Source organism: Pseudophryne corroboree, chromosome 6 (assembly GCF_028390025.1).
Source record: "Pseudophryne corroboree isolate aPseCor3 chromosome 6, aPseCor3.hap2, whole genome shotgun sequence".
Taxonomy (NCBI): Eukaryota; Metazoa; Chordata; class Amphibia; order Anura; family Myobatrachidae; genus Pseudophryne; species Pseudophryne corroboree.
In genome coordinates this window covers 256,357,587-256,377,264 of record NC_086449.1, presented here as the reverse complement: position 1 = coordinate 256,377,264, position 19,678 = coordinate 256,357,587, and the positions used below count along the sequence as shown (strand labels likewise).

Sequence of the window (19,678 nt, the reverse complement as noted above, 5' to 3'; positions counted from 1 at the left end):
CTAAGTGACTAACCAGTAGTGTACTACTGTACCCTCGGTGCACCACCAACAAGCTACTATCGGCAACACCAGTGATGGGATTATTTTAAGTTGGGTTTGAAAATTTTCTTGTACTCTTCATACAATTTCTGTCAGTGCGGAAACACACCTGCATTACAAGTACGAATTACCGTATATACTCGAGTATAAGATGACTTTTTCAGCACTTTTTTTTGTGCTGAAAAAGCCCCCTTGGCTTATACTTGAGTCAAGTGGGAAGGAGGGACACGGAGGGCACAGCGCGCGCCTCTCCTGTGTCCCTCCTGCGTCTCCGGCGGCAGCGGCGGGTCTATTAAATGAAGAACCCGTTCGTGAGCTCTGATTGGCTCACGAACCGGCACTTCATTTAACAGACCCGCCGCCAGAGACGCAGGAGGGACACAGGAGAGGCACGCGCTGTGCCCTCCGTGTCCCTCCTTCACAAGACAGCGGGGGAGCGCCGGAGCAGGGATGGTAAGTTGTACTTGGCACTGGGGGGGAGCATATTTGGCACTTGAGGGGGGCATATCTGGCAGTATGAGGGCATATCTGGCACTGTGGGGGCATATCTGGCACTGTGAGGGCACTGTGGGGGCATATCTGGCACTGTGGGGGCATATCTGGCAGTATGAGGGCATATCTGGCACTATGAGGGCATATCTGGTACTGTGGGGGCATATCTGGCACTGTGGGGGCATATCTGGCACTGTGGGGGCATATCTGGCAGTATGAGGGCTGTGTATGGCTATAGCTGCATTTCCCACCCTAGGCTTATACTCGAGTCAATAAGTTTTCCCAGGTTTTTGTGGTAAAATTAGGTGCCTCGGCTTATATTCAGGTCGACTTATACTCGAGTATATACGGTAAGTAACCTGCGCTAAGCATGGACTGTTGGGGTGCCTTGTTTTGGTTACATCATTTTGGGGGGATGGCTATGGTTTGCTGATAACTAAGCCCAGCCATCTCGCACCTTCATACCTCATGGCCTGTTTGACCAGAATTTTTATTTATAGATAACTTTTAAAAATTCTACAATATAAAAATTTGTATTGCTTATAAATCATGGGATACAGAAACAATGGATGCATTCAGAATTTTGTTCTTCCGGAAAAGGGGAACACGAAGTAGATCATTGAGCAAAACAATGTCCATGGAGCCAATTACAAGGATGAAGGTAAGTATTGGTTATGTAATCAGGAACTGGATTGGGCAGTTTTTCTCCAGTATTTTGGCTAGGAATCTCAATGTATTTAGTAAACTGAAAAGTGCTGTAAAATCACTAATTTCCCCACCTTTACATTTGTGTGTGTACAGTCCTGCATCCAATAGGTTTAAATAAGAGCATAGCACAAAGAATATTTATAATATACAGTAGCTGCTACTAGCTAAACATAATGCCATTGCCTTCTCTGGATGGTGTTAGGTCTGCTCGCACAGGAGAGAAGCAGGGAAGAGACAGTACTCCCAAACTTACAGTGCTTTCATGGGGCCTTTGAAACTATTCTGTGTGGGTGCTGGTACCTGCATATACACTGAGTTACAAGTGTATGCAATAGTGGATCCAAGAACGGACGATCAGGGCAGCCTACTGTGATCACTGCTGCTGCGGCCTCTGGGGTCATTTGCAAAAGATGGCAAAGGCAGAACATTTTTCTACTCACCTGGCAGTCCTATAACTCAGAGTCTTTCCCATATGGAGGTTCAAATCAAATATAGCTAAACACAGATGGCAATATTCGCCAATCATTTTATTCTATATTATGCACATTTTACTAAATAGACCCCATAGTCAAGCACTGTGTGCAAATATTCAGTGTGTCTGCATTATCCCCGGCATGACGCTCATCGTGTACTTGGCTGATGCAGACTGGGGCTGGGTTGATTCATTGTAAATATGACATTTCCATACTGTGCATTATTAACAAACATGCACACGTGCAGTATACATCTGTAACACGTATACATGGGTATGCAGGTTTTCTTACATCTGCACATGAAACTCCTTACACCTAATTTTACTGAAGATGCACCTCTCCACCTGACAGTACTTCATTCATTAACATACTGTAGCTTCTAAATTCTATGAAGTTACAGCTGTCTATACTGTACAGTATGTATTACTTAATTGATATTGCTTTATGGACTATGGCAGGAAAGACTTTTAATCACTTGCCTGGCGTGGTCACACCAGATGCAATCACACCAGGCTGGGCTTTCCCTGACATGGTCACATCTGATGCAACCAATCAGAAAGGTCACTGTGCGGCTACCACACAGCAGCTGCCACTCTCAGGCCCCTATGCTTCCTAGTTCCTTCCCCCAGTGGCTGCTGTGCTGCCGATGATTGCTGATTGGGCAGCCTGATGGCACCCCTCACCCCACTGCTGCAGACATTAGCAGCCACCAGGGAAATGTAATAGAAGCCAGCCTTTACCTTCCCTGTGTACAGTACACCCTGTGTACAGTACACCGGTAGCTACAGAGGGTAGTGATGTCTCGACCATCGATGTTTAGATGATGTTCAATTAAGATATTGTAATATATATATATATATATATATATATATATATAGTTTGTTTGTTTTTTAAAGAAAATCGTGCTGGATATATTTTAAATCTATGTTCTTAACCTGATTCAATAATAAAAAAACAACAACAATTTCTGAGCGGTTTATGAAAAAATATTAGCCAGAGAAATGTTTAAAAGGGGAAATTAATGGATGTTTGTATTTACTTTACTTTTAATTAAACTTAATTTCTTATTTAATTATATTGTACATTGTAAATTTAATTGACAAGTTTCTGATGACACTATGCAGATTCTGTTCTCTGCTTTGTATATAACACAATTAAGTATCATTATGTTGGAATATAGTGTATTTACTGCCAACAGATGCTACACTTGTTGCTCCAGGCATAACCCTAGCATGTACAGCTTGATAAATACGCATTTCATGCTATAATTTGCTCTGTAAATGTTGATTGGTTGGTAGTTTATCACTCTCCACTTTATCACTTTTCAAGGCTTAGTACATCTGGCCTGAAGGGTAAATCAGTCTGGTCAGACTGCTTCCTTTTTAAGGATTAGCGGAATCCTCATTCCTTACAAAGACAAAGAACACTATTAAAATGTACCAAAAATCCATACATATAACTCAGCATTCCTGTGGTGGTGTATAAATTAAGCAAAGAGTTTAGGTTTGTGGAGATAGGAGCACATTAAAAATATTACTGTTGCATCTGCTTGTGTCCTTTACTGAGAGACAAGTTATATACTGTACCTAAGCCGGCCATCCATATGGGCCACGGAGCCTGGAGAGAGAGTATGGATAAATATTCCAGAAATGCCGCCACAAATTGGGACACTGCACAGCCCGATACCCAGGCCAACACCTGACTCTGGAGAAACAAAAGAACAAATAACATTGCAGTACAGTGACACATGTATGTGTGTGTGTGTGATTTATAAAGTGATTCATTTTCACTGTACAGGGAAAACATTCCTTTCAAAACAGAAAGACACCTGTACAGGAGATTACATCTGTCCATAAGAGTGTTACTATAGTATATATATATATCTCATCACAAACAAATACCCTTATCCTGCGCCTATAAGCAGCAACTCTCAGAGGAACTTCTGTTAGCAGGAACCAAAAAGACACATGAAGACACAATACAATTCCAGAGTGCACTAATTTTCTAATGAACTAAGTATATGATAAAAATGAAGGTGGAACGCGGACCTACCAGTGTTCCATGTGACCTATCAGAACTACGTTGCTCTGACTCCATGCCGCCAGCTAAAGTTGTGGTGGAACACATAGGTCGGGATGTACTAAGACTGATCGCGGGTCATCGCCGGTCATCGCAACGATGCCAGTCGCATATGTACTAACATATGAGCTTAGTATCACAATGCGATGCCAAGGGTGCCCTGTGATCAGTGTTACTGCCGAGGAGAGGGTTTTTGCTGGCCTCCGTCACCTCCAAGCAGCGGGAGGTGACGTGTGCTGGAAGTCCCCGGGCTCCTCCTCCTCCCCCTGTAGCCGGAAGGAGACAAGGCTGTGCTGCGGGGGAGAAGGAGGAGGGGGGCCGCACCAGCTTACTGCAAACAGGTATGCCAGGGGGTGGGAGGTCGTCGTGAGCAGAGCGGGGCGGCGGTGATGGGATGTGGCGGCCGTAAGAAGCCCATAGGATTCTATAGGGTATCGCCATCAAAAGATGGCAATACCCTCGGTGGCGTAAACCCCGCGGCCGGGTCTCAGTACATTTGAAAATGCGGCAAAACCCCCGAAAACGGGGTTTTACCGCATTTTTCCCTTTAGTACATCCCGGGCATAGTGAGCTGCGTTCCACCTATACTCTCCATACTCTCCATTTCCAGAACTCCCGTACAGCAAATGGAGAGTGTCTTTTATAGGACGAAATACGTAGGGTTTTACCAACATATAATTCACAGTCTAAATCCAGAGAGAACCCTTCTGTGATCCCACACCAGAATCGGGTGGAGGAAGACGATTGTTACACACTCTCCTGTATTGGATGTGACCATTTTCTAAAGAATTCTATGCATGTAAACTTATTGTTTTGCTTCATTTTATGAATTGTACAATTGTTTTAAAAAACTGAAATTAAACAGATATTTTGTTGCTGGTTGGCCTTTTTTGGATCTCTGTTTTTGGGTGAATTTCTGGTAAGTGGGTATTTTCACAGGATTACCTTCCACCAGTATTGGACTTCAAGGGTGAACTATTGGACCTCATGGTCGAAATGTATTAGGAAGAAGATAACGATTATATATTTCCATCTGTACTTCACAAATAAGTACATTATACCAGTGGTCACTCTAATGTCAATATTGAAAAATAATTTTTATCATATACTTAGTCATTATAAATGAGCGCACTCTGGAATTGTATTGTGTCTTCATATATATATATATATGTATATATATGTGTATATATATATATATATATATGTATATATATATATACTGTATACATCTCACTAACTTTCAAGGCAGCAGCTCTTCTTGGGTGCAGAGCAAATTAAATCTAATGATAAGATCACACCCACTAAGAGCCTCAGTTCGTGAGTGTATGGGAGGGGGGTGAAGTAACAATTACACCTGGCATTACGCTGGAAAGGGGTGGGGCTCTGATAGAGCATACACCACTGCTATGCCAGTACAATAAGAAGATTTTGGATCTATTTATCAATGTGGAATGGCAGTAAATTTTATGTACCACCATTTTTTACCATTGTGCTGGAGTTTGGTGAAAACCCCCTCCCCTGCAATTATGCACAGGCAAGTGACAGAAAGTGGTGGTAAGCTCTGGTAAAAAGGTTCTGAGAAATCTCTGATATTTCTGCCATTATCCCTTTAAAAGATTGAAGGCCTAATTCAGGCCTGATCGCAGCAGCAAATTTGTTAGCTAATGGACAAAACCATGGCCCTCATTCCGAGTTGATCGCTAGCTGCCGTTGTTCGCTGCGTAGCGATCATTTTTAAAAATGGCTAAACTGCGCATGCATATGCACTGCAATGCGCATGCGCGGTGTACGGGTACAAAGAGCATCGTGGCTTTGCACAGGTTCTAGCGACCCTTTCAGTCGCACTGGCGGTCGCAAGGAGATTGACAGGAAGTGGCAGTTTCTGGGTGGCAACTGACCGTTTTCTGGGAGTGTTTTGGAAAATGCAGGTGTGGCCGGGCGTTTGCTGGATGGGTATCTGACGTCATTACCGTGTCATTCGTCGCAGCAATCATCGCACAGAATAAGTAACTACAGGGCTGGTCTTGTTCTGCACAAAATGTGTTTGCAGCCGCTCTGCTGCACAGGCGTTCGCACTCCTGCAAAGCGAAGATCCACTCCCCCATGGGCGGTGACTATGCGTTTGCACAGCTGCTAGAAACAGCTAGCGAGCGATCAACTCGGAATGAGGGCCCATGTGCACTGCAGGGGGGAATGGGGGGTACAGATATAACATGTGCACAGAGAGTTAGATTTGGGTGGGGTGTGTTCAAACTGAAATCTAAATTGCAGTGTAAAAATAGAGCAGCCAGTATTTACCCTGCACAGAAACAAAATAACCCACCCAAATCGAACTCTCTCTACAAATGTTATATCTGCCCTACCTGCACTGCACATGGGGGGTCATTCCGAGTTGATCGTAGCCCTGCTAAATTTTGCACAGATACGATCATGATAATAGACATGTGTGTGTGTGTGGGGGGGTGACGCCCAGCACAGGGCTAGTCCGCCCCGCATGTCAGTGCCGGCCCCTCCTGAAGAAGTGTAAAAGCATCGCACAGCGGCGATGTTTTTGCACTTTAGGAGTAGCTCCCGGCCAGTGCAGCTTTAGCGTGCTGGCCGGGAGCTACTCATCGCTCCCGGCCTGCAGCGGCTGCATGTGACGTCACTTTTTCACATCTCTTTGTCTTTACGGCAATGTTGTACTGTACATGTGTCTGCTAATTCTGGATCTGCTGCACTCAGAGCAAACTATGTATTTTGAAATAGAGTTTTGGTCTAGTCAGTACCTTTTTGTAATGACACCTCCATAAGGACCCTGTCATTGGGGTTAGAGCTCTCTGGTTGTAGTGGACTGTGCTCTCTCACGGTGCAAGTGCTGGAGCTTTTTGAGCGAACCATTTGGGAGTTGCAGGGTTTGATATCTGGGGCGCTGAGTCCAGTCCGAACTGTAAGTGTAATGACTCCTTTCTTGACTTGCTGAGGGATAGACGCAGCAGTGTCATATATATGTATCACATAGGCATTGCAAGGGTACTATAGTGTCTTACATCAATCAGAGCACAAATATAATAATAAAAAATAAACCGCACCGGATATGCTATAGCAGCTCACGCAGTGTAAAAACAATATACAATAAAAAATGGGCACTGGAATTTTTGTGTGGCACCTGGAAAAAAGAATATTTCTAGTTAAAACATAAACATAAGTATTTTTCAGCAGTATGTTTGCAGCCCCCTTGGGGAATATTTGATGGGGTATTGAAGGTTAAAGGTCTGGTATTTGCGCTGGCTAACTGTCCCTACCTCACTTTGATTAGCAGTACAGTGTCCAATGGATAGTCCGTAGGGAATGTTTCTCAGCCTCTACTCCCATTTGTAGCTGTCGCCAAGTGTTGAACCACTGCATCCAGCGGTAGTGTAGCCCGGGTCAGTGATGTCACTGTTCATCGGCAGCAGGCAGTGCAGCTTTAGTTTCAATTATTGGATCTTCCCCACAATGCCTCCAACGTGTTTTGTGCATCCCGGTGCACTTTGTCAAGGATGGCAAATGATCTTTTGCCATCCTTGACAAAGTGCTCCAGGACGCACGAAACACGTTGAAGGAAGGGGCATGATGTGAAGCATGAATAATTGGCTTTTGCTCTGTGTATATGGGGCCTCTGCAAGTCAGCTTTGTTGATGGATCATGTGTGTAGTCACACTACTCAGTCCCTGCAGCCGAGGACACACAGCGATGCTGATCCATACACAAATCATTCATAGCTCTAGTTACGACTCAAAGGGCATAATGTTGTGGCAATGAGGTGTTCCCGCATAGGCTACGTTTAGTGATGTGGGGTGAGGACATGGTGAAGCACTTGCAGGCTATGCAGAGTTTAGTGTGTGGGACTATACGCCTGCTTTCAGATGGATAGGGCTGATAATGATGACAGTTGTGATAGCAAGAGTATAGTATCTATAGGGGTGGTACGGTTATATAAATGTGTACAACGCTGCATACAGACAATATACACATCTACCTATGCACGCAACGCAAGTACTGTACGACCCACTTGCATTCTCTGCAACAGCTCCTATGTGTGCACTTCTCCAATGTATTTTTCTTAATTTTCTAAATGACCCCCTCAGTTATAGACATGCTATCCTAAAGCCTAGAAGAAAATCATGAGCAGCAAATAATGACAATGCTCACCTTAAATTTCTGTAGAGCATCATTATGTGTTAGGCCATGCATTGGCTCTCCATTCAGTTCCACAATTTCATCCCCTGTAATAAAACACTTTGGAAAGTTAATTATATGCCCCATCTGTTACATCATTCTCTGTCCTAAAGCAGCTACTGTACCTTTCATAAGCTTTGTTAGAACGCAGTGATAATCCATTACGGAAGACAAAACATTGTGTGTCAATGGCTGCTTGAATTATTTATACAGGTTTTGTTTTCTATTTCTTTCCTCAACTGTAACAGATAATTCTAATTTGTCCATTTCATAGGAAAGAAAAACTAACATTACAGTAGCTAGAGTTGTACATATAAGCTTTCATTTAATAAATCCATACTAGTAAAACTTTGGTGTACAATGTCATCTTTATATCATAAATAAGGCGAAAGTGCACAAAGCACCAATTTAGTTTCATCACCACTAAGTCCCGTCGACACATGCAGCCTGGCACTGCTACATACAGTTATGTCCCATCACTGATTGAGATACATGGCTTTATTAGATGAGTCTACAGTATTGGTCTGCCACTTTTTAGGTGAATATCTCTGTGGCACCTACATCTGTATTACCCTGGAGTTGGTTACCTCAGTCTCATTCTCTATATTTTCTCATGGTCAATTAGGCAAACAGGAATTCCCTGCACATGCAGGTCTTATAACAACAATGTCTATGCTACAAGGGTAGCAGTATACAAGTGTAAACAGAGGCAATATAATGTTGATGATGATCATTGGCGGCTCCATAGGTGGGGCTGCAGCGCAGTCCAAAGTTCAAATAGGAGAGCCACACCGACTGCCAATGAGTCAGTTTGGAATGACAGTTGGTGGCACTTGGTGTGGCTCCCCTATTTGAAATTTGGACAGTGCTGCACCTAGGATTGCCACTACATCCCTTTAATTCTGGACACATATTAATTACACAGGTTCTGTGGCTGGCTGACTTCAAGACTCCATTTCATCTGGTTTTAATCAGCCACAGAACCTGTGTAATTAGTAATTGTCCAGAATTAAAGGGATGAGTTGGCAACCCTAGCTGCACACGTACCTTTGGAGCTGCCACCGATGATGACTATTATTGTAGATTTGGAAGCGGTATACATAAAACAGGGACAAAACAAATGCGACTTGAAAAAGGGTAGGGACTGTAGGCTGGGTCAGTTGCCAGTGGACATTAGTCTTGGTAGTATGGGTTGGACAATGTAATCCCTTATTATGAGATTGGTTTTCATAGAGCATTTAAGGATGTAAAGTCTGTGAGCGAGTGTGGTAGGGAAATCTAAGAAGACAAAATGAAGAGATTAATAATGCCTGAAGGGGTTGTGTTGCTGAGCGCTTTCTAAGTAAGAGTCATTTTAATTGGATTATGAAGGACATAGGGAGCAAGTATGTTGCAGTAAGAGAGGAACAGTATCCACAAATATCCCATGCCCTATATTTGTGAGAATAAGAAAAAGTAGAAAGTACGGCACAGAGCCATGCTAAGGTCCAGCTAGCTCTTACTGCCATCCACATGCCACCAATGTCTACTTAGGGAATTGTGTTTATCTGGAGGTCCTGTCTAGTTTCCCATTCATTGCCTGTATTCCAGAGTGATATCCAATAGCAACGTAGATTAGTAAATCTGGAGTTTCCTGGGCCTGTAAGGCTCCCAGACTGTTTTGGCAACCCTAAACTGCATGAGTATGCTGGTACTTGTAGTAGAACATCACATGCCTGCATAGCCATGGCTGCCAGAACATGCTTTCCTGCTGGCATTTGTAGAACTTATGGAGCTGCTGGCCAGTATAGCTGACCAGCTGTTACGGTGATTTTCCCTTGGTAAATTGTTCTGATAGGAGACTATTACTGTAATAAATAATACAAATAGGAAATAGAAAGTGCAGGACTAACGTGAATTGCAGATCAGTGGTATAATATCTAAAATTACATAATTTTTGCAATCTAAAACTCGAAATTCAGATTCAAAATCTGAACCACGAGAAGATCTGAACTGGTACTCAGTTTGAACTGATATCCTTGGGAAATCTGGATCAGCTTTTGGTTTGGTTCGGATCCACAAAATTCGCGTGGATTCAGATTTCTGGAGAACCGAACCGCATGTCTCTAGTCTCTAGCAAACCAATCCCCAACCTGTCTTTTTAACAAGCTCTTATAATTTACTTATCTTTGCTGTCTTCCCCCTGCTTCTCTTTTTCAGGGCGTGCTCTCTGCTGTGAATGATGCTGACGCGACCTTAGGTCACACAGCGTCACACTTATGGAAACTGCAGGAGCTGTATGATCGGCTCTGGGGTGTATGGGCTTTCTGCTGCTGCCTGTCATATGGCGCAGCAGTGCTGGATAGCCTGTGTATCCCATCGGAGGACAGCTACTGTCAGCTGGGACTTCTAGATTCCGAGCTTAGAGGTGCAGCCTGTCCAGATGCCTCCAGGTTTTCCCAGGGGCCCCTAGGCTTTCCATATGCCTCTAGGCATATGCATATACTGCCTATGTCTAGGGCCAGTTTTGATTTAGCTGCAACATTACTTCTCATTTTAGGAGGTTTGTTTTCCACAACATGCAGGAGAAAGTGCCTGTGCCTATGCAGTGATTCTGACTTGCATGCAAGTGTGATTGTGGCCGCATGTAGCAAACTTCACATGCATCATGGGCTGAATGTTCATGTTTAAGTATTTCTGAGTGATTCTGACTTCTCATCTCAGTCTTTTCTCTGCTACCACTAAGTAGGATTTTCTGGAGGACCACTGACTAGCAACAGGCGTTCTCATGTAAGAGAAATGTTCTGTGTGTTTAGTGTGGGTGAGTAGCCAGAGTTGTGTCCTATTCCGAATTGTATGTATGCAAAGTGCACATCAAATTCAATTGAATCTCCTACTCCTAGTATTACTACTACAGCTGGGCGTTATAATGGCTGTTCTAGCATATGGAAGACTGGAACAGTGCGATCTTGTAGATGTTGTACAGTATGTCTTAGAATTCGGGTTTTAGTTGCATTATCATTCCATTTGCAGCTGACATTGTGTTTGTATTACGTACGACTAATAATAAGGCCTAAATTATTTCCACCTTCTGATGGCTTTAGCCTATTGATTCATACATGTTCATCTGCATCCTACTAAATGCTGTACATTTGTTCATCTCTTTGTCTTCCTCTCTATGATTCATCCCTACTTACCCATCAAGCTACAGTGAGTTACCCCTCCTCCGCCCTTGTCCTCATCCTACCTATTCTGTTGGTTTAGTGCTCTGTGTTCCCAAGACATGTCATCTTACATTTACTCTACTAATGATATGTCAAATTGCATTGTTACTCTGTATATTCCCACTATGGAAATGAGGGAACTATGTGTTGCCTTAAACACAAAAGAATAATAATAATAATAATAATAATAATAGTAATAATAACAACAATAAAATACACATATGGACATGTAGATGAGGAATACACACTTTGCAAACAGTTACCTTCTTGTAGTCTTCCATCAGCAGCAGCTGCTCCATCTTGGAATATTGTCTTTACGTAGATGCCAACTGGTCCATAAATGCTGTCCTTCCCGCCAACAATACTGAATCCCAACCCCTAACAACGATGTAATCACAATTACTACATAACTGTCAGAACTTTAATGCTTTCTTTTTCATTTTTAACTGAGAAATAAAAGTACTATGCTTTTAAAGTAGCATGTAACACACATTAGTATATAAAACTTATAATAACCACATTTTTCTACTGCAATTTTTTTTTTAAATGAAATAAGAGAGCTCTTATATAAATTCTACTGATATTCTAGATCTAGAACCAAGGCCAGCAACCCCAGACCTTCTCAAAATTGTGTAGTAAATCTAGAGATCTGTGCATCAAAGAGTTGATAATAATTACACTTAATGGCGGGTGAATTTTGAACAGCGCTGTGCCCCACCTGTGGAGCTGCCACTGACTAAACTCCATATTGTGCATTTATCTTTGAAACAATAAATATGTTATAGGACGGTATATTAATATACTAAACCAGATTATATGGACATTTCTTAGTGAGTAACACTACTTTTGAGATAAAATAGCATCTAAATCCAGACCTAGGATAGTAGACACCAGTCATTGGACTTTGGGTCAGAAAATATGTTAAACACATGAAATATAGAACAAATATTGGTGTAAACAAATATTAGTTTTCATTTTTTCATGCATAATTTCCTATGTGCAGTCTCCACTACCTGCATGATGTGCAGGGTGGTGCAATCACACTAATCGCCCCCAATCTGCCCCTGCCTCATGCCTCCACAATAACGCCATGACCTATTCCAGTACTCAGACGCATCACCTCTAGCTATGTCCCTGAACGCAAAATCTTATTTTAAATTCAGCCTGAGGCATTAGGCACACCTGCCTTTTAACTGTAGTCCATCACTGACCGCTAACACCAAAGCATCCTCACTGCTCCTAATCCTGGCTTCAAGCTGCTATGCTTAATGCCTCTGACAGAATTACCAAATTCCAGTTTCATGAGTCTCTCCTGGTACATGCTGTATTGTATTATAATGTGCTATACGATAGCATATGATAGCTCAGATAGTGAGACTTTTTCTGACAGTACAACTTCCACTGTAGTACATAGACAAGGCCACAGCAGATGATAGATAGATAGATAGATAGATAGATAGATAGATAGATAGATAGATAGATAGACAGACAGTCAGAATGTAAATAGCATAATATCGACAGGTTCTACATGTCAACAGTCAAAATGCTGACATTCACAAATGTCAATATGGTTAAAATTTCAACATATCCATAATGTCAATATTTAACAGGTCAACATCAGAATGTCATTAGTACATTTTGTGTTATGGTTAGGTTTAGGGTTATGGGTAGGATGAAATATGCAAAATAAACTGCATGTGAACACTCTGGTGTCAACTTGTCAAAAATGTCAACAATATGAACATGTTGACATTTTAACCATGTCAACATTTGTGAATGCTGATGTATTGCTTGTTGACCAGATGTCCTGGTTGTCGATATTGAGAACGTAGATAGATAGATAGATAGATAGATAGATAGATAGACAGATACAGATGTAGCTACGCTCATCGTGGCTACATCTGCCGTGTTTGGGCACTCCTGGCGCAGCTAGACATACCCGCCTAGCCGTGCCAAACAACGTCTTTTGACACTCCCTTAGAGGGTCACGCGGTCATGGCAATGAGGTGCGAATGTGCCTAGATGTAGCCACAGTGGCTACTGTTATATCCTGATGTACATCTCTTTAATTCAATGAATCATGCAGTATGAAGATTATGTATTTTATTTCTTATTGATAAGTAATACTTGCATAGTTACAGATATACATCAAATCCACATGGCTCTTCTCCTTCTCCTTCTCTGAGTTCTCTCTCCTTCTACTTCCTGATCACATGTTCATCTGTGCAGCCAGATTCTTAAAGATACACTACCTCATCTAGCTAATGCACATATACTATATTCATAGATACTACAGCTACATCTGTAGATAACCCTAACCCTCCCTACCTGCAGCCTAAACCTAACCACCCCCTTCCCACAGCCTATCCCGTCCCCCTTTAGGGCCAAGCTCTAACCATCTCCCATTAGTAGAATACAATAAAGTGCAGCGTGCATTGGCGCTCATACCATAAGATGAACAATTACATCAGGACCTGTGGAGCAGTGACTTTCTGGGACTCATTTGCTGATCCAAGCCCTGTGCGGTGGTGCCGGGCTGCATCAGCTCTGGACCGCAAACTGCTTTCTTAAAGCTAGCCCACCGCAGGGCCATGATATGGTGAGAAATTCCTACTCTCCTATATGCACAGCCACTTTGCATAAGACACTATCTACAGGTCCCATCCTTGTATTCTTATCAAATTTCTGTAATTTATTCATTTATATCCTTCTTTCCATTTAATAAATGCATTTCATTTTTTATCCTTGGTCTAGTCATATCTGTGAAAAATAGATATTCATCTTATGGTATGAGCGCCAATGCACGCTGCACTTTATTGTATTCTATTTTTGTATTCACGGGATTTATGTGTTTGTCCCGCTGAGTGAAGAAGCAGGGCAGCTCTATTCATTTTATTGCGCTGAATTGCTGATGTGCACTCCTTCTTTGTACCATCTCCCATTAGTGCCTAACCCTAACCATCCCCCCTTAGTGCATAAACCTTACCTTACTCTCCCAAAGCCTAACCCTCCCATAGTGCCTAAACCTAACCCCCCCCCCCCTCCCGCAGCCTAACGCTAACCATCCCTGGCATACTCACGTTCGGAATGCTGACAGTCAGGATTCCGGCACTGGCATTGTAAGTGGTGTTAGGATTCAAGCGCCAGTCTTCTCACCAGTGTCGGGGTTCTAGTGCCAGTCTTCTCAACAGTGTTGGGATTCTGGGGCCAGTCTTCTCAACAGTGTTGGGATTCTGGTGCCAGTATCTCCACTGTCAGCATCCCGAGCACCAAGATGCCAACTACATCCCATAGATAGATAGATGATTAGTAGATAGATAGATAGATAGATAGATAGATGATCAATAGTTAGATAGATAGATAGATAGATAGATAGATAGATAGATAGATAGATAATGACTATAAGTGTATTGTGGTATAATGTTTTCTACCCAGTGTGCTACATCTTCCTTTAAAAAACCTTACAGTAACATCGGTGGACAGCAGGACCACCTCTTACAGTACATAATGCTATACATGAATCTTCTTGTTATCCTGTCTAAACTTTATCTAGAAAAAAATATCAAATGGTTCATTCTTTTTTCAATTATATCACACGTCAGAATAATTCTTTCCATCATTATGTAAATGCCAAATATTACAAATCAACAGACCTGTCTACCCTTTATAATAATAATATGGAGCTCACCTTGCCTTGGCCTTTCATTAAAATGATATTGGAAATAACAGAGGCTTGTGTGGAGCTTCTGATGTTCATTAGCTGTGCTGAACTCAGAGACCTTGATGAACGGGAAACACCCTGTAAGTACAGAGAATTTAAGAAGATAACATTGATGTTCCCATTTTATCCTTCTTTTATTCATACAGCTGATTTTTTCAAACTCCTAGTGGGGAGTATAATGAAAATACATTTGTTTGACTCTAATTAGGTTTGATGCAGGTTACAGACACAGGTGCAAAAAACGCTGCACACAACATGAGGTTTATTTATAACTGTAGTTACACCTTATTTGTCCTTGTTTGTAATTGGTGTTACTGTTCATATCCTGTTGCCAAAAAAGGATGGGGCTTAACCAGGGCTTCTCAGCACTGAGCAACTTTTCTGCAGCATGTTTGAGTCCACACGGGTTCACAGTTGAACATGGCATAGAAGACATATAATGGATAAAGTGTGTGCGGAGCTCAGGTCCCTGGTCCAGGAGGGGGCCGCACACCATGCACCCATGTTCCACTCTGGAGTCCTGCGTCGGTGCTACTGCTGCAGCAGAAGTCACTTGAAAAATGGCACAGTGGCCATTTTACTGGTGATTCGCGCATGCATAGTGGTACTTTACTGGTGATTCATGCATTTGTCACTGGGAACATGGTGGGCAGTATGTTTCCAGAGACCTGTGCAAGTGCAATAGAGATTAGTGACAAGGAACATGGTGGGCAGTATGTTTCCAGAGACCTGTGCAAGTGCAATAGAGATTAGTGACAAGGAACATGGTGGGCAGTATGTTTCCAGAGACCTGTGCAAGTGCAATAGAGATTAGTGACAAGGAACATGGTGGGCAGTATGTTTCCAGAGACCTGTGCAAGTGCAATAGAGATTAGTGACAAGGAACATGGCGGGCAGTATGTTCCTGGAGACCTTTGCATTAGAGATGAGCGGGTTCGGTTTCTCTGAATCCGAACCCGCCAGAACTTCATGTTTTTTTTCACGGGTCCGAGCGACTCGGATCTTCCCGCCTTGCTCGGTTAACCCGAGCGCGCCCGAACGTCATCATGACGCTGTCGGATTCTCGCGAGGCTCGGATTCTATCGCGAGACTCGGATTCTATATAAGGAGCCGCGCGTCGCCGCCATTTTCACACGTGCATTGAGATTGATAGGGCGAGGACGTGGCTGGCGTCCTCTCCATTTAGATTATAAGAGACTGAGAGAGATTTACTGGAGCTGACTAGGAGGAGTACTGTTACTGTAGAAGTGTAGAGACTGAGTGGAGAGAGTTTACTAGTGAGGACAGTGCAGTTTACTTTATAATCCGTTCTCTGCCTGAAAAAAGCGATACACAGCACACAGTGACTCAGTCACATACCATATCTGTGTGCACTGCTCAGGCTCAGGCCAGTGTGCTGCATCATCTATTATCTATATATAATATTATATATATCTGTCTGACTGCTCAGCTCACACAGCTTATAATTGTGGGGGAGACTGGGGAGCACTACTGCAGTGCCAGTTATAGGTTATAGCAGGAGCCAGGAGTACATAATATATTATATAGTGAGTGACCACCAGACACACAGTGCAGTTTATTTAATATATCCGTTCTCTGCCTGAAAAAAGCGATACACACAGTGACTCAGTCAGTCACATACCATATCTGTGTGCACTGCTCAGGCTCAGGCCAGTGTGCTGCATCATCTATATATATTATATATCTGTCTGACTGCTCAGCTCACACAGCTTATAATTGTGGGGGAGACTGGGGAGCACTACTGCAGTGCCAGTTATAGGTTATAGCAGGAGCCAGGAGTACATAATATTATATTAAAATTAAACAGTGCACACTTTTGCTGCAGGAGTGCCACTGCCAGTGTGACTAGTGACCAGTGACCTGACCACCAGTATATATAATATTAGTAGTATACTATCTCTTTATCAACCAGTCTATATTAGCAGCAGACACAGTACAGTGCGGTAGTTCACGGCTGTGGCTACCTCTGTGTCGGCACTCGGCAGCCCGTCCATAATTGTATATACCACCTAACCGTGGTTTTTTTTTCTTTCTTTATACATACATACTAGTTACGAGTATACTATCTCTTTATCAACCAGTCTATATATTAGCAGCAGACACAGTACAGTGCGGTAGTTCACGGCTGTGGCTACCTCTGTGTCGGCACTCGGCAGCCCGTCCATAATTGTATATACCACCTAACCGTGGTTTTTTTTTCTTTCTTTATACATACATACTAGTTACGAGTATACTATCTCTTTATCAACCAGTCTATATATTAGCAGCAGACACAGTACAGTGCGGTAGTTCACGGCTGTGGCTACCTCTGTGTCGGCACTCGGCAGCCCGTCCATAATTGTATATACCACCTAACCGTGGTTTTTTTTTCTTTCTTTATACATACATACTAGTTACGAGTATACTATCTCTTTATCAACCAGTCTATATATTAGCAGCAGACACAGTACAGTGCGGTAGTTCACGGCTGTGGCTACCTCTGTGTCGGCACTCGGCAGCCCGTCCATAATTGTATATACCACCTAACCGTGGTTTTTTTTTCTTTCTTTATACATACATACTAGTTACGAGTATACTATCTCTTTATCAACCAGTCTATATATTAGCAGCAGACACAGTACAGTGCGGTAGTTCACGGCTGTGGCTACCTCTGTGTCGGCACTCGGCAGCCCGTCCATAATTGTATATACCACCTAACCGTGGTTTTTTTTTCTTTCTTTATACATACATACTAGTTACGAGTATACTATCTCTTTATCAACCAGTCTATATATTAGCAGCAGACACAGTACAGTGCGGTAGTTCACGGCTGTGGCTACCTCTGTGTCGGCACTCGGCAGCCCGTCCATAATTGTATATACCACCTAACCGTGGTTTTTTTTTCTTTCTTTATACATACATACTAGTTACGAGTATACTATCTCTTTATCAACCAGTCTATATATTAGCAGCAGACACAGTACAGTGCGGTAGTTCACGGCTGTGGCTACCTCTGTGTCGGCACTCGGCAGCCCGTCCATAATTGTATACTAGTATCCAATCCATCCATCTCCATTGTTTACCTGAGGTGCCTTTTAGTTGTGCCTATTAAAATATGGAGAACAAAAATGTTGAGGTTCCAAAATTAGGGAAAGATCAAGATCCACTTCCACCTCGTGCTGAAGCTGCTGCCACTAGTCATGGCCGAGACGATGAAATGCCAGCAACGTCGTCTGCCAAGGCCGATGCCCAATGTCATAGTACAGAGCATGTCAAATCCAAAACACCAAATATCAGTAAAAAGCTTCTTTTTTTCTTTGCGTCATGTGCTGTTTGGGGAGGGTTTTTTGGAAGGGACATCCTGCGTGACACTGCAGTGCCACTCCTAGATGGGCCCGGTGTTTGTGTCGGCCACTAGGGTCGCTAATCTTACTCACACAGCTACCTCATTGCGCCTCTTTTTTTCTTTGCGTCATGTGCTGTTTGGGGAGGGTTTTTTGGAAGGGCCATCCTGCGTGACACTGCAGTGCCACTCCTAGATGGGCCCGGTGTTTGTGTCGGCCACTAGGGTCGCTAATCTTACTCACACAGCTACCTCATTGCGCCTCTTTTTTTCTTTGCGTCATGTGCTGTTTGGGGAGGGTTTTTTGGAAGGGCCATCCTGCGTGACACTGCAGTGCCACTCCTAGATGGGCCCGGTGTTTGTGTCGGCCACTAGGGTCGCTAATCTTACTCACACAGCTACCTCATTGCGCCTCTTTTTTTCTTTGCGTCATGTGCTGTTTGGGGAGGGTTTTTTGGAAGGGCCATCCTGCGTGACACTGCAGTGCCACTCCTAGATGGGCCCGGTGTTTGTGTCGGCCACTAGGGTCGCTAATCTTACTCACACAGCTACCTCATTGCGCCTCTTTTTTTCTTTGCGTCATGTGCTGTTTGGGGAGGGTTTTTTGGAAGGGACATCCTGCGTGACACTGCAGTGCCACTCCTAGATGGGCCCGGTGTTTGTGTCGGCCACTAGGGTCGCTTATCTTACTCACACAGCGACCTCGGTGCAAATTTTAGGACTAAAAATAATATTGTGAGGTGTGAGGTATTCAGAATAGACTGAAAATGAGTGTAAATTATGGTTTTTGAGGTTAATAATACTTTGGGATCAAAATGACCACCAAATTCTATGATTTAAGCTGTTTTTTAGTGTTTTTTGAAAAAAACACCCGAATCCAAAACACACCCGAATCCGACAAAAAAAATTCGGTGAGGTTTTGCCAAAACGCGTTCGAACCCAAAACACGGCCGCGGAACCGAACCCAAAACCAAAACACTAAACCCGAAAAATTTCAGGCGCTCATCTCTACTTTGCATACACAGAGTGTACTTTCCCTGATGAGAGAGGTACAAAATTTGGGCATATTTATTCTTCTGTATAACCCCGCATAGTCAGCAGTTGTATCAACTAGAGATGAGCGCCTGAAATTTTTCGGGTTTTGTGTTTTGGTTTTGGGTTCGGTTCCGCGGCCGTGTTTTGGGTTCGACCGCGTTTTGGCAAAACCTCACCGAATTTTTTTTGTCGGATTCGGGTGTGTTTTGGATTCGGGTGTTTTTTTAAAAAAACACTAAAAAACAGCTTAAATCATAGAATTTGGGGGTCATTTTGATCCCATATTATTATTAACCTCAAAAACCATAATTTCCACTCATTTTCAGTCTATTCTGAATACCTCACACCTCACAATATTATTTTTAGTCCTAAAATTTGCACCAAG

General features: G+C 42.9%; 1 protein-coding gene across 5 annotated transcripts in view; it reads right to left on the bottom strand.

Moving 5' to 3' along the window:
- IL16 (interleukin 16) overlaps positions 1 to 19,678 on the bottom strand; it is a 208,729-nt gene that overhangs the window by 120,788 nt on the left and 68,263 nt on the right. For 4 of the 5 annotated variants that reach the window (XM_063925927.1, XM_063925929.1, XM_063925928.1 and 1 more), the window contains 5 exons: positions 14,883 to 14,993; positions 11,458 to 11,572; positions 7,965 to 8,038; positions 6,560 to 6,749; positions 3,299 to 3,416 (listed from right to left, as the gene is read on the bottom strand). In XM_063925927.1, the coding sequence (XP_063781997.1) occupies positions 3,299 to 3,416; positions 6,560 to 6,749; positions 7,965 to 8,038; positions 11,458 to 11,572; positions 14,883 to 14,993 (608 nt within the window). Of the gene's footprint in view, positions 1 to 3,298; positions 3,417 to 6,559; positions 6,750 to 7,964; positions 8,052 to 11,457; positions 11,573 to 14,882; positions 14,994 to 19,678 lie in introns of those variants that run through there. The other variant, XM_063925931.1, reaches the window with a different exon arrangement.